Source organism: Hemibagrus wyckioides, linkage group LG06, assembly GCF_019097595.1.
Source record: "Hemibagrus wyckioides isolate EC202008001 linkage group LG06, SWU_Hwy_1.0, whole genome shotgun sequence".
NCBI classification, from domain to species: Eukaryota; Metazoa; Chordata; class Actinopteri; order Siluriformes; family Bagridae; genus Hemibagrus; species Hemibagrus wyckioides.
Window position 1 is genome coordinate 31,231,871 of NC_080715.1, and position 13,608 is coordinate 31,245,478.

Sequence of the window (13,608 nt, forward strand, 5' to 3'; positions counted from 1 at the left end):
GTCATGCGTTGTATTCAAATGAAGACTGAACACATTGGGTGAAAGGCACACCCTGGACAGGTCACCAGTCCATCACAGGGCCACAAATATAGACAGACAACCACACCCTAATGTACATGTTTTTGGGCTGTGGGAGGAAACCAGAGTACCCCCATACAGGCACAGGAAGAACATGCAAACTCCTCACAGAAAGGCCTCTGCTTGTTCGAACCCGGGATTCAAACCCAGGACCTTCTTGCTGTGAGGCAACAGTGCCAACCACTAAGCCACAGTGCTGCCCTTTATTAAGAACATTTGCATGAAATCATTTCTTTTTGAGATTTATTGTAACTTGATTTATTATACAATGCTCTGATTTCATCAGGGAATATTAAAATATCAGCCAGACATTTCCTATTTCCTGTTTTCCCATGTCCTCCTTCATCAGATTCAACAGCAATGTCATGAACTGCATCTCTGTTTGACTCTCACCCACAGCGACAGCGGAAGCATAGTGAGACAAAGTACATTAAGATCTCTCAGCGTTCAGTTATTTAGTAGCTTTAACAGCAGATATTAAAGGATGCTTAAAACGTGTAATAAATATTCTTTAGTGATGATCGATATGGGATAATTACAGCCTACTATACACATGTCAGTAAACTGATCCCAAGTGCTGTGCAGAAGTCAATAATCCATGTAAAAGGTTCTCCTCAGAGGAACATGCAGGATCTCGGCAGATTTTCACTTTTCCCAAACCACTACAGCTGCTTCCGATATTCATTTCAGCCACAAGACTGAAAACTAGCAATGTGACATGGGGACACAGTCAGAGAGGCTGGATCCTACACACATATTTCATTACCACAGACATTAACACATGCTTTCTTTGGGAGGTGGAAGCATATCTGCAAGCTTTGAGCACCTCATAATTATAAGGTCTCAGCTTAAAACATTAGAAATTTTGAAAACAAACAAGAAATAATGATGTTGAAATAAACAACACCAAGAACAATGCTTCATTTTGGAAATTACTGTAAAGAGCAAAGGCAAACCACGGGGATCATTAATATGATGTTAAATCCACCAAAGAGACCTGTACTGTTTGTCCTAAAAAGAGTCAAATGCACTTGACCAAACTTGGATAGAGTTACCTTTCATGGCTCGAGAATTAATTACGGAGTGCGGACAGTCAAGTGGTCGCTTAGGAACTAATGCTGTCTTCACCATGTAGCCTTCAAACCAAAACTTTTCCCCTTCAACAGTACGATCAAAATAAAGACTTTTTCTCGCAACATCCGAATCAGTGAACTTAACAACACCAGCGTTTCCGGACTATTATCATATGCATGTCTGCAACACTGAACAGCAAATCATGTAGCAGAGCTAATAAGAAAATATCACTTGCCTTAGTGAGTGTGGGTGTGAGACGTCTGGTGAATCAGCAAATATTTGTGTACCAACAAGGCAGATTATTAGGTGCAGAAGTGCAAAATAGTGTGTTTAAAATAATAAAAAAAAGAGAAGCTTTCTCGTAAAGAACTCTCTTCTCAGGAGTGAACAAGGAGAGGGAGAGCTGGAGACCGTTCACTCGTATGACTCACCATTTGGTGTGTCCAAGTACATGGTGTGACTGATGGTCAAACATCGAGCTGCGTCAGAGTGAGCGAAAAGAAAGCCAGGATAATACAGATGTTTATATAAGAGTCCCAGTGGACCGTTCTGTACCTGTGTTCATTAAATAATCTAAACAGAGGTGTCTACAGCATGCATGGGGTTTTATTAACCCAAGATAAGAGAGAGTACAGTAATTAACAGTGTCCTTTTTTTTGTTTGCCAGCTTTCAAGACACCTATGAAAAAAGATGACTCAGTTTCATCTGTTCTGTTCCTGAAACATGAGGGAACAAAAATAATGCTGACATCCAGTTACATCCCTGAGCAAATTAGTCATGTTTATGTTCGGGGTAATTTCAGGTTCAAGGTCTTAGCTTAAATTTGCTGAGGGGATAACATTCTACTTGAAATCCACTGACATGATCTTTTTCCAATAATCTCACTAATACAGTTTTATTGCTTTTTGTGAATAAATCAAATTGTGCACACACACACACAGCAATTCAGCATAGGCAATCTCAGTGATGTACTTAATCCCACACAGATGTGGGGAGAACATATGAACAGCCAAAGTAACCCGAGCTCAGGGACTGAGAGGTGACCAGTTTGACCAGCTCGGCTTGCGTTTTAGAGGTAAAGAGGTACACACAGCACCACTGTGATTACCAAAATAATCAGCAGATACACTGTCAAAGAATCAAGGTTCAGGAAGTGAACATAGGCATAATCACTTGAAGAAGGAAAGTAGATTCTGGTTGTCACTGAAGTCAGGAGAGCTTGTGGGCAGCACAGTTTCATAGGTGTGTGTGTGTGTGTGTGTGTGTCACACTCCTGGCCTGATAGAGACGGTCTTTGTGTCTTTCCATTCTTGATAATCAGACAATCAAAATCCTGCACCGCACAGGGCGGGCTTTATGATGATGATGATTATTATTATTATTATTATTATTATTATTGCTGTTATCGGTTTACACAGAGCCCATCTTGGTACATAATATCCAATATGTGTAGAATTTTCAGAATCCCAGTTGTTCTGATTTACATCCAGTGAGTATGACTTCCCGGCAGACTTTCACAAAGTGCACGCCCTTACAAACACACACACCCACGCACGCGCACGCACACGCTCACGCTCACGAGCACAAACTCGCACCCGCGCGCGCGCGCAAGGGTTTGAAAAAAAAAAAAAGGCCTCACCTCCAGTCCTCTGGATCTCCGCCGCTGTGTTTGGTTCCTCGGTTTCTGGACAGAGAGAAGCTTCACAAACTGTGCGAGAAGGTTTAGGTTACATGAGCAGTAACTCGTTCATAAACACTCTCAGAAGAAGGTGTAAACACTCTGTATCCAGAGGAAGTCATGTCTCCGACACGCAGTCAGAACTTCTCCATGCACACAGGAACATTTGAGAAACGGAGTGTTGCAATTTCCTCTCCGGGGCTGGGAGCTCTTCCTCCTCATCTTACGCAATGCACAGGACTGTGAAAGGCGATTTCTGCTTCTCCGTCTCAGAGGATTCAGTCTCTAAATACTCAGCACTTTCCCTGCGCTTTCCTTCGGGATGTTGAAGTATTCCCGAGTAGTTTCAGTAGTGTTCAGCCTCCGTTCCAGTTACTGACTTGGACCGGATGAAGACACTGATTTCCATATTTGTCTCTCTGAAGCCTTTAAAGTATCAGTGAGCTTTTTCCCACTGGGGACAATAACAATCCATGTAAAGACATTAGATCCCTACATTTACAGACTGCCGATCATTCCTAAAAACCTGCATGAAATCGAGCAAAATGAATAAAACCTTAAGAACATGCTGATGATGTGAATAGACACTACTGTTGCTCAAATTGATATAGAAGTTAATGCTGGTGCTGATAGAACGGTGTCAGAATACATAGTTTGCTGCGTATGGGGCTGCATAACCGCAGACCAGTCAGGGTGCCCTTGCTGACCCCAGTGCAGCAACAATGGGCACGTGAGCATCAGAACTGGACCACAGAGCAATGTAAGAAGGTGGCCTGGTCTGATCAGTCAAGTTTTCTTTTACATCACGTGTATGACCGGGTGCGTGTGCATCACTTACCTGGAGAACACATGGCACCAGGATGCACTATGGGAAGAAGGCAAGCTAACGGAGGCAGTGTCATGCTTTTGGCAATGTTCTGCTGGGGAACCTTGGGTCCTGCATTCCATGTGGATGTTACTTTGACACGTACCACCTACCTAAACACTGTTGCAGACCATGTACGCCCTTTCATAGAAACGGTATTCCCTGATGACTGTGGTCTCTTTCAGCAGGATAATGCACCGTGCCACAAAGCAAAAATGGTTCAGGAATGGTTTGATGAGCACAACAATGAGTTTGAGGTGTTGATTTGTCCTCCAAATTCCCCAGATCTCAATCCAATCCAGCATCTGTGGGATGTGCTGGAGAAACAAGTCCGATCCATAGAGACCCCACCTTGCAACTTACAGGACTTAAAGGATCTGCTGCTAACATTTTTATGCCAGATACCACAGCACACCTTCAGGGATCTAGCGGAGTCCATGCCTTGATGGGTCAGGGCTGTTTTGGCAGCAAAAGGAGGACCAACACAATATTAGGCAGGTGGTCATAATGTTATGCTTGATTGTGTGTATGCCGTTCAGCATGCTGGCGAAGCGAGTAGCATTCAGGGTCCCAGATGGATGGTCAGCTCAGGTTACTGTCTGGGTTCTTCGTTTCTCTCAATCTCCCAAAAACATGTAAATTGGTGGACTGGTGTCTGTGTTTAATTGTGTTGTGTGTGAATGCATGTATGACGCCCTACGACGTAATGTTTTCCAGCTTATTCACTAGACTCACTTTGCAGCTGTGACTTGGATCAAGTAATTACTGAAGATGAATGAATGTAATATATTTTTTCTTTTAAAAAAAATGATAAAGAATAACAGATCTCTTAATTGTAGTGTGTCTCTGCCTAGAATGCCTACATGGTTGTACAGGTCCACTTTCATCGTGTAGGACAGATTCTCAGTCCATTACTGTTTTTTTTTAGTTTTTCTGATTAAGCCGGGTGACCATCAACATGCACAGAACTATACGTTAAGTCCAGCACGTTTGGTTCTGTTTAAGTGGTGCAGTGCTAAATCTCAGGTATGTAGCTTACGTGATCATTTTCTTAAACCTGTGCAATTTTATTCACCATTCTGTTTGCTTAGGCAATATTTTTCACTTTTTTTCTATTACTTTAGTTTTTGTGCAAATTCTATCCTACCTGACCTTAGAATGAATTAAATGTTTATCGTTGCATCTGTCTGTCCAGTCTCCATTTTAATGTGTGAGGTTGTTAAGTGTAATTTTCAGTTTATAACCTACAATTCAGTCATTTACAGCATGTCTTAGTATGCTGTAGCTTTAAGAGCTGGAATTACAGCAGCCATACCTCATCTCTGGAATGAACTGGAATGCTGACTAACGAATCCCAGACCTCCTCACTCTTACATCATCAGTGTCTGATCTCACTAATGCTCTTGTAGCTGAATGATCACTAATCCCCCACGGACACACTCCAACATCTAGTGGAAAGAAGAGTGGAGCTCAGTATACCATTGAATCTGGAGTGAGATGTTCAACATGGACATGCACCAATCAGGCATAACGTTATGACCACCTGCCAAATATTGTGTTAGTTCCCCTTTACTGCCAAAACAGCCCTGACCCATCGAGGCATGGACTCCACTAGATCCCTGAAGGTGTGCTGTGATATCTGGCACCAAGATGATAGCAGAAGATCCTTTAAGTCCTGTAAGTTGCCCCACCTCTCCGTGGGCCCCACCTCTCAACTTACAGGACTTACAGGACTTTTGATAGATACTGACCACTGCAGAACGGGGACACCACACAAGAGCTGCAGTTTTGGAGATGCTCTGATCCAGTGGTCTAGCCATCACAATTTGGCCCTATTTGGTCAAATTCACTCAAATCCTTACACTTGTCCATTTTTCCTGCTTCTAACATCAACCTCGAGGACAAAATGTTCACTTTCTGCCTAATATATCCCACCCACTAACAGGTGCCATGCTGAGGAGATCATCAGTGTTATTCACTTCACCTCTCACTGCTCATGTTATGAATATTATGCCTGCTCTGTGTATGGGTGTGATAGTCAGGGGTGCACAAACATTTAGGAATATTTTAGTCGTAAATACATAAATCTGAAATTGTAGTATGGTGTTGTGTTACAGAAAAATGTAAGTAGGAAACGTACTTTGAAGAGGTTGAATACCTCCCTTCTGTGGCCGTTCAGAACTTTATTATTTATAAATTATTTGGTGGCAAACAATAATGTTGGGAAGATGTACAGTACAGCATATCAAGCAGACATGCACTTCTTATGTACAAATAACTTGATGTGATTTATGGTTTAATACATTTTTCCATTATTGTTGTTCATTATTGTTATTTTTAAGGTTCATAAATTACACAAATATCTTCAACATTAACAGTCTGACATCTAATATTTAGAAATATTAGAACTATAAGTGTTTAAGCCATAAAGTTGAAAGTTCAGTCCACATTTTACTGAATACAAAGCTTCCACATGTAAACAACAGGAGGAGCACAAACATCAGCTGATCAGGAGACAAAACACTGGTCAAACTGGTCTGTCTGTCTGTCTGTCTGTCTGTCTTTCTTTCTTTCTTGCTTGCTTGCTTTCTTTCTTGCTTACTTTCATGATAGATAGATAGACAGACAGACAGACAGACAGACAGATAGATAGATTCAGTAACCCACACTAACCCCAAGATATACACCACATGTTTAATGATTATATCACCAGTAAATCCCATAATAAACCAGTACAGTGATTTACAGTTGCAGTAAAGAATGAGTAAATAACCACAAACCAGGTTATAAATCATCTGAATGTTCATTTAATACAGCATGCTGCAATAAAAAGAGCCATGCCAATATATAGCTCATGAACTCCCATCCCTTTATTATGTTTAATCATTTACTTCACGTTAGGTTCCTTTCAATCAAATGTTGTCCTGTTTTAAACATGATTTTAAAAGGTGGTTTGTTTTTTCTTTTTTTATGTTCAGTATGGAATGAGAGTGTGTGTGTGCCCTGTGATGGGTTGGCACTCTGTCCAGGGTGTATCCTGCCTTGATGCCCGATGACGCCTGAGATATGCCTCCCCGTGACCCGAGGATAGATCTGATAAGCAGTACAGACAATGAAATGAAACAAAAAAAATGTTCAGTATGTCAGTCTCTCATGTTGCTGTGCTGTTTGTGCCACACGAACATCCTTCTCTTCTCACGTTCACACCAAAAAGCACAAACATTTCTCAGTACATAATTTCTTAGACTAATCAGTCTAAGAAATTATAAATAAACCAAATAAAAACCAAATAAAATTGAATTGAATTGCCATGAATGAGTTGTAGATGCACTCAAGACTGACTCTCATCACTTCAGCTAACGTGATGGAAAATCCCAAGTTTCAAATGTATTGATTTAAAGGATGGCTTCACCACTGGTGTTGCTCTGATCCACCTTTTACCTTAGCAAATTCCATTGACTCTGAGATGGTTGAAGTCACCAGAGATTCAGCGTTTGGGTTCATAGCAGGAAGCAGGTTACTGTACTGACAGATGTTCAGTGAGATCATCCTGATGTGGTGATTGAGGAGGTGGATAGACCACACACACACACACAGCAGATACAGATGTGAGCCAGGCCAAAACTGATATATATATATGACTAATACACTATATTGCCAAAAGTATTCGCTCACCCATCCAAATAATCAGAATCAGGTGTTCCAATCACTTCCATGGCCACAGGTGTATAAAATCAAGCACCTAGGCATGCAGACTGTTTTTACAAACATTTGTGAAAGAATGGGTCGCTCTCAGGAGCTCAGTGAATTCCAGCGAGGAACTGTGATAGGATGCCACCTGTGCAACAAATCCAGTCGTGAAATTTCCTCGCTCCTAAATATTCCACAGTCAACTGTCAGCTGTATTATAAGAACGTGGAAGTGTTTGGGAACGACAGCAACTCAGCCACGAAGTGGTAGGCCACGTAAACTGACGGAGCGGGGTCAGTGGATGCTGAGGCGGATAGTGCGAAGAGGTCGCCAACTTTCTGCAGAGTCAATCGCTACAGACCTCCAAACTTCATGTGGCCTTCAGATTAGCTCAAGAACAGTGCGCAGAGAGCTTCATGGAATGGGTTTCCATGGCCGAGCAGCTGCATCCAAGCCGTACATCACCAAGTGCAATGCACAGCGTCGGATGCAGTGGTGTAAAGCACGCCGCCACTGGACTCTAGAGCAGTGGAGACGCGTTCTCTGGAGTGACGAATCACGCTTCTCCATCTGGCAATCTGATGGACGAGTCTGGGTTTGGCGGTTGCCAGGAGAACGATACTTGTCTGACTGCATTGTGCCAAGTGTAAAGTTTGGTGGAGGGGGGATTATGGTGTGGGGTTGTTTTTCAGGAGCTGGGCTCGGCCCCTTAGTTCCAGTGAAAGGAACTCTGAATGCTTCAGCATACCAAGACATTTTGGACAATTCCATGCTCCCAACTTTGTGGGAACAGTTTGGAGCTGGCCCCTTCCTCTTCCAACATGACTGTGCACCAGTGCACAAAGCAAGGTCCATAAAGACATGGATGACAGAGTCTGGTGTGGAGGAACTTGACTGGCCTGCACAGAGTCCTGACCTCAACCCGATAGAACACCTTTGGGATGAATTAGAGCGGAGACTGAGAGCCAGGCCTTCTCGTCCAACATCAGTGTGTGACCTCACAAATGCGCTTCTGGAAGAATGGTCAAAAATTCCCATAAGAGTTGACAATATATAAGGACAATAATATATAAGTCAGTGGAAATGCTTTACATGCTGTAATAAAACAAACCATGGGTGTGTGTTTTCTGACCTTCAGGGTAGAGGGTAAAGTAGCCAACTGCATGTCCTCTGTGGCTAAAAGCCCTGCAGGTGAAGTTCAGGTTCAAATCACCTGGCTCTGCTCGAGACACGAACAAGCTGCGCTCCAACCACCAGCCCTCAGCCACCTCGAGCTCCCTGTGCACACAATCACCATCTCTTTACTCCATCAAGGGACAATATGGACACAATGGAGTGGAAATGCTTTCATTCAGTCAAGTGTGAAAAGGTCAATGCTGTCAATTGATGGTGGAACACACAATACAGAAGCAAAGTACATAAGCACAGGAGTACATAATGTGCAAACACATTATGTGTGTTTAGATAGATAGATAGATAGATAGATAGATAGATAGATAGATAGATAGATAGATAGATAGATAGATAGATAGATAGATAGATAGATAGATAGATAGATAGATAGTGCAAAGAAATTCCATAAGCATAGATGCCTTTAAAAATACTTTCAAGAGCAGTAAACAAAAACAAATGAAAAAGATAAAGTCAACATTTGTTGTGACGACCATTTACTTAAAACACCAGTCTCAGGTAGAGTTTGTGATGTTTTATAAGGAAATGGTGAGCTGGTGAGTTTTTCTGGGCATCTTGCAAAACAGTTCTTCTGGGGACTTTAACATGTGCAGCACAAAGACAAGCTTCGTCTGCAGCATTATTATATTACCAATAATGTAGATGTCAAAATAAAGATCTATGACAAATGAAAAAAATATCATTCTAAAATACAACAGGGTTTGCACAGAACTATATATTGTTCAGAGAAGTAAGTTTGTAATATGTGTATGATGTTTCCCAGAAGTATATACATGTATACATGTTCTGCAAAACAGTCCAAGTTCTCATGGCTTCTGCTTGATTGACAAACTTTCACCAATGTTTCCTCTTGAGCAAGAAAAAGGAAATGTGGTAAGAACTGTTCACGCAGTGGAAACAAGTGCCGTAAACTTGTCTGTTGTTTTTGTGAGAAGCTAGGTTTCTTGCTCTAACACCCATGGCCAAGTGCAGCATCAATACAAAGAAATGTGTGCAGTCGGCTTCAGATGATGGAGAGCCTGGGGGCTGTGTTATGCCCTAACATGTTACTGGATATGAAATATAAACCAAATCCAAAAAAACCCAAAAAACTGAGTAATGTTAAAGCTCATGTTCAGCCGATGTGTCTTAATAATAATTTTCATGAATAATTATAGAACTAATAATCAACATGAATTCAGTGTTTGGAGAAAAACACACCAAACTCCCTTTCTTTAGAGAGGATAAGAGGTGAGAGAGTACGAAGGGTCACTGACACAGTGTTTTTTAACCCTGAATGTCATCTCTGTAATATATTTACAGTAGGTTTCCTTTTGGTCTTTTCATGCACTTTCTATCTAGTTTGTATCCTGAGAAAGTTTTCTTTACATTTAATGACATTTTAGTTGTATAGTGCTTGTAATAGTGGACGCTGACACAAAGCAGCTTTACAGAGATATATAAATTCAGGAACAATTGATGGTGTCCATTTAGAGTGGAGGCGATGTCCCTCAAACTGGATATCTTACACACACACACAAATACTGAAACACTGTGAGCACATGCATGTACATGTGTAGTTAAAGAGATGAAATGAAATCTGTATCGTGTGTTAAGGTGTGAAATGACTCATCTCGTCTTTTTCGATGTTTTGACAAAGCACAGCGTGACATTTGAATGCGAGATTGTCTGAAATCTGTGTGACACTCACGCCTGAGGTCCCTGGTGGATCCGATCAGAGGTGTTCGATGAGACGTAATCGTCCTTAAACTCCCAGACTACCACCGTCATGTGGACTCCGTTGGTAGGTAAAAACACACGACATGTCTTGTTAATCGGTGATCCTGCTCACACACAAACGCACAAACAAACAGAAACAGATGATTCTGTATCCTTCTGAATCTTCCTGTTGTGTTTGATTTCTCCAGGTTAAGTGCAACTCACCTGCGGATACTTTCATGGTGCCGTTATTGGGCTCTAGCATTTGAAGTTGTTTTAAAAGCGACTCTAAAAGAAAAAGAAAAAAGAGAAGATTAGTAGATATAGATTTTATAGGAAAATAATTAGCGATGTGGCCCCAAGTGTTACAGAGTTATCACCCTGTAGATGTGGCCAGAATATCACACACTCTGACATATGTGATAGCATAGTTTCAATAACAAATGGTCACTGAGTTCACTGAACTTGAGAGCTGTTAGTGAAATTATATTGTGTATTATATCTCTGGTGGTCCAGTGACAGGATGCCATGCTCTCACTGCATTGGCCTGGGTTCAATTTCTCAGGAAAGGAACCAACCCCAGCCACTAAGACGTTAAGTCTCAGTGCTGGACCCAAGCCAGAAAAGAAAAAATAGGTGGGTTGCATCAGGAAGTGCATTCTGCATAAACCCTGTGCCAAATAAAATATGCAGATCGGATAATCTGTTGTTGTGACCTCAAACAGGGAGCAGACAAAAGACAACAACAGCATTGTGCATTATAACATAATCTCACTGTTGTTGTGTTGCCCAGGATCTCCCCTAGAACCGACGAGTTTCCTATAACTGTATGTCCTAATAGTTCAACATATATATCAATATAACAATATATCAACAATACCCACAAGACCATGTGCAGTAATAATAATAATAATTATTATTATTATTATCATCATCATCATAATCATCATAATAAATGCACAGTGATTATAACATACCTGCATCAGCAACAGTAAAATGTACTTTATAGTGTGTCCACTAGAGGGCGACATTGTGCTGAGTAAGTCAGGCTGTTATTCACACTCAGGTGATCAGGACTGTGCCCTATTCTCTCTATAGACTTCCAACTATCAAATAAACAAGTAAATTAATAACAGACGAAGACTAAGAGACTAAGACTAATACTTGATTATACAGGGAAAACTCTTCCACTTATTTTCATTTCGCAATTGCAGTCTCTTAGTCTGGTTTATTAACAATGTACACAAGATGATTAGCTTAACAAGCATCCTCAACCTTCGTTCACACATACAGTAATTTTTACAACCACACTGTAAAGGGCCTTACTCAGGGGCCCAGTAGTGGTAGCTTGGTTGACCTGGGATTCAAACTGACAACCTTCCAATCAGTAGTCCAATAGTGAGTGATAGTTGAAAAATAATCTCTAACTTAGGCAAAGGTCCATCAATATAAAGGTGCAGAGATGCAGGTGATCTCAGTTAAATGTCTGTTAGTTGAAGCTAAACCCCAGTGAACAGTGCACCAGGTTCTGCCTGTTTCTCACCGATTATTTCACACTCGATGGTCTCTGCGACTACACCGATGACTCCAGTGAGGTTAAAGGTCATCCTGCATGTATAAAACCCAGCATCGTCAAGGGAAACTTGGCGGGCGTGGAGCATGAGGTTGTTCTCTGTAAAGTGAAACCTGGATCCTTTCAGAAGAGGCTCACAGCCCTGAGAGTGGAAGAGCAGAGGAAGTGAAGCTCTAAAGTGAGTTTGTGATTTTCATCTTTTTCACACACACACACACACAGACACACACACAGACACACACACACACACACACACAGACACACACACACACACCCTTACCTTGTACCACTGTATGGAGTAGCTATCCACTACACTTGTGTAGTCAGATACAGGACACCTCAGGTTGTCGTTCGAGTGACACTGCATCCGCTGCACTGCTGCCCGAGAACGGCGACATGCTCCAAGCACCTCTTCTTCCACCAGAAGAACCCTCTCCTGCTTGTAGCACTGATCTGGAGTTCTGCTCAAAGACATGTGTGAGAAGAAAATAAAGCACTTTGAGACTTTTTTTTCTCAAAGTGCAGTGCTCTAGTTTTAGTTCTCTCTCTCTCTCTCTCTCTCTCTGATATTTTATAGAAACTCTGTGAAGCTGCTCAGTGTCAGTTATGTGCTTTATATATATAACTGCTCAAATATATTAGGCTTATATCAATATAATGTAAAAAATGTACAGCATAAAATAAAAATAAAAAAAGCTGAGTGTGATGTGGATGATGTTGATAAAACAAAAACCTCTCTCCCTTTCCCACTGTAAATGTCTAATTCTGTACAGTTTATCAGTCATGTTGTTTTTCTAGAAGACTTAGCGCAGCGTCTTTCAGTGGAAATGAGCAGATTTTTAAAAGTTCGCTGTGAAATGCTAGACCGTTTCTTGCGGCTGTAATGCACACTGTAGAAAAAGATGTTCCTGTTCAGGAGATTCTGAGTGATCCTGGTTGAACACAGGTCCCAGGTTGCACATGCTGAATAGCTGAATAATAAACTGGAGCTGTGCAGAGTTACTCTACCTGACAATACACAAGTAATGGCCCTGGAGTTCCACGTGAGTGTTGAGGAACAACAGTGAAGATCCTCGTAGTACAGCGTGGTTCTCCTCTCCTGTGAACTCCCGGCCAGACTGCTGGTCATACCACGTCACGTTATAAGGGATGTTCAATAAATCAAAGAGATAGTCCTTCACCAGTTCACAGTCTAATAATGCTGCCTCGTGCGGGACTGCAAACACATGGTCGAACGCTACTCCATGGTCTTTACAGACACCTGCACACACACACACACACACAGAGGGAAAATACAGTTTGTATCGACAACAATTTGCTTTTAAAGAAATTATACCTATGCTTTGTTTTATTCTCGCTTTCTGTCACTAAAAAGCAATATTAAACTAAACTCACACACACACACACACATTAATCTGCTTTTAGAGAAATTATAACTATGCATTGTTTTATTTGCTAATTATGTCATCAAAAGCAACCGTAAATGAAGCACACACACACACACCTTCATCCAGTCCTGCAGTTTCATTATGTGATGACACACTGACACTGACGCTCCATGCCAGAGTCCACAGAACCATGAATCCCACGACCATGTCTGAAAGAGAGAGAGACAATGAACATCACCTCAAAAGCTTTCCACAGTGAGGAACACGGCCTGGCTCTGTGTTCAGCACAACGCCACTCACTGTGAGACTCTCACTCAGGACATGAAGCTTTTACAGCGGTGTAAATCACATGGAAGCCAAACCCAAAGAAGG

General features: G+C 41.6%; 1 protein-coding gene across 3 annotated transcripts in view; it reads right to left on the reverse strand.

The window, feature by feature from the left end:
- zmp:0000000936 (interleukin-1 receptor type 1) overlaps window positions 1-13,608 on the reverse strand; it is a 37,028-nt gene that overhangs the window by 16,451 nt on the left and 6,969 nt on the right. For all 3 annotated transcript variants that reach the window (XM_058391648.1, XM_058391647.1, XM_058391649.1), the window contains exons 2-8: window positions 13,353-13,445; window positions 12,857-13,109; window positions 12,129-12,309; window positions 11,819-11,990; window positions 10,501-10,563; window positions 10,268-10,400; window positions 8,519-8,664 (exon numbers count right to left, since the gene is read on the reverse strand). In XM_058391648.1, the coding sequence (XP_058247631.1) occupies window positions 8,519-8,664; window positions 10,268-10,400; window positions 10,501-10,563; window positions 11,819-11,990; window positions 12,129-12,309; window positions 12,857-13,109; window positions 13,353-13,443 (1,039 nt within the window). In that variant the 5' untranslated portion in view covers window positions 13,444-13,445. The remainder of the gene's footprint in view (window positions 1-8,518; window positions 8,665-10,267; window positions 10,401-10,500; window positions 10,564-11,818; window positions 11,991-12,128; window positions 12,310-12,856; window positions 13,110-13,352; window positions 13,446-13,608) is intronic.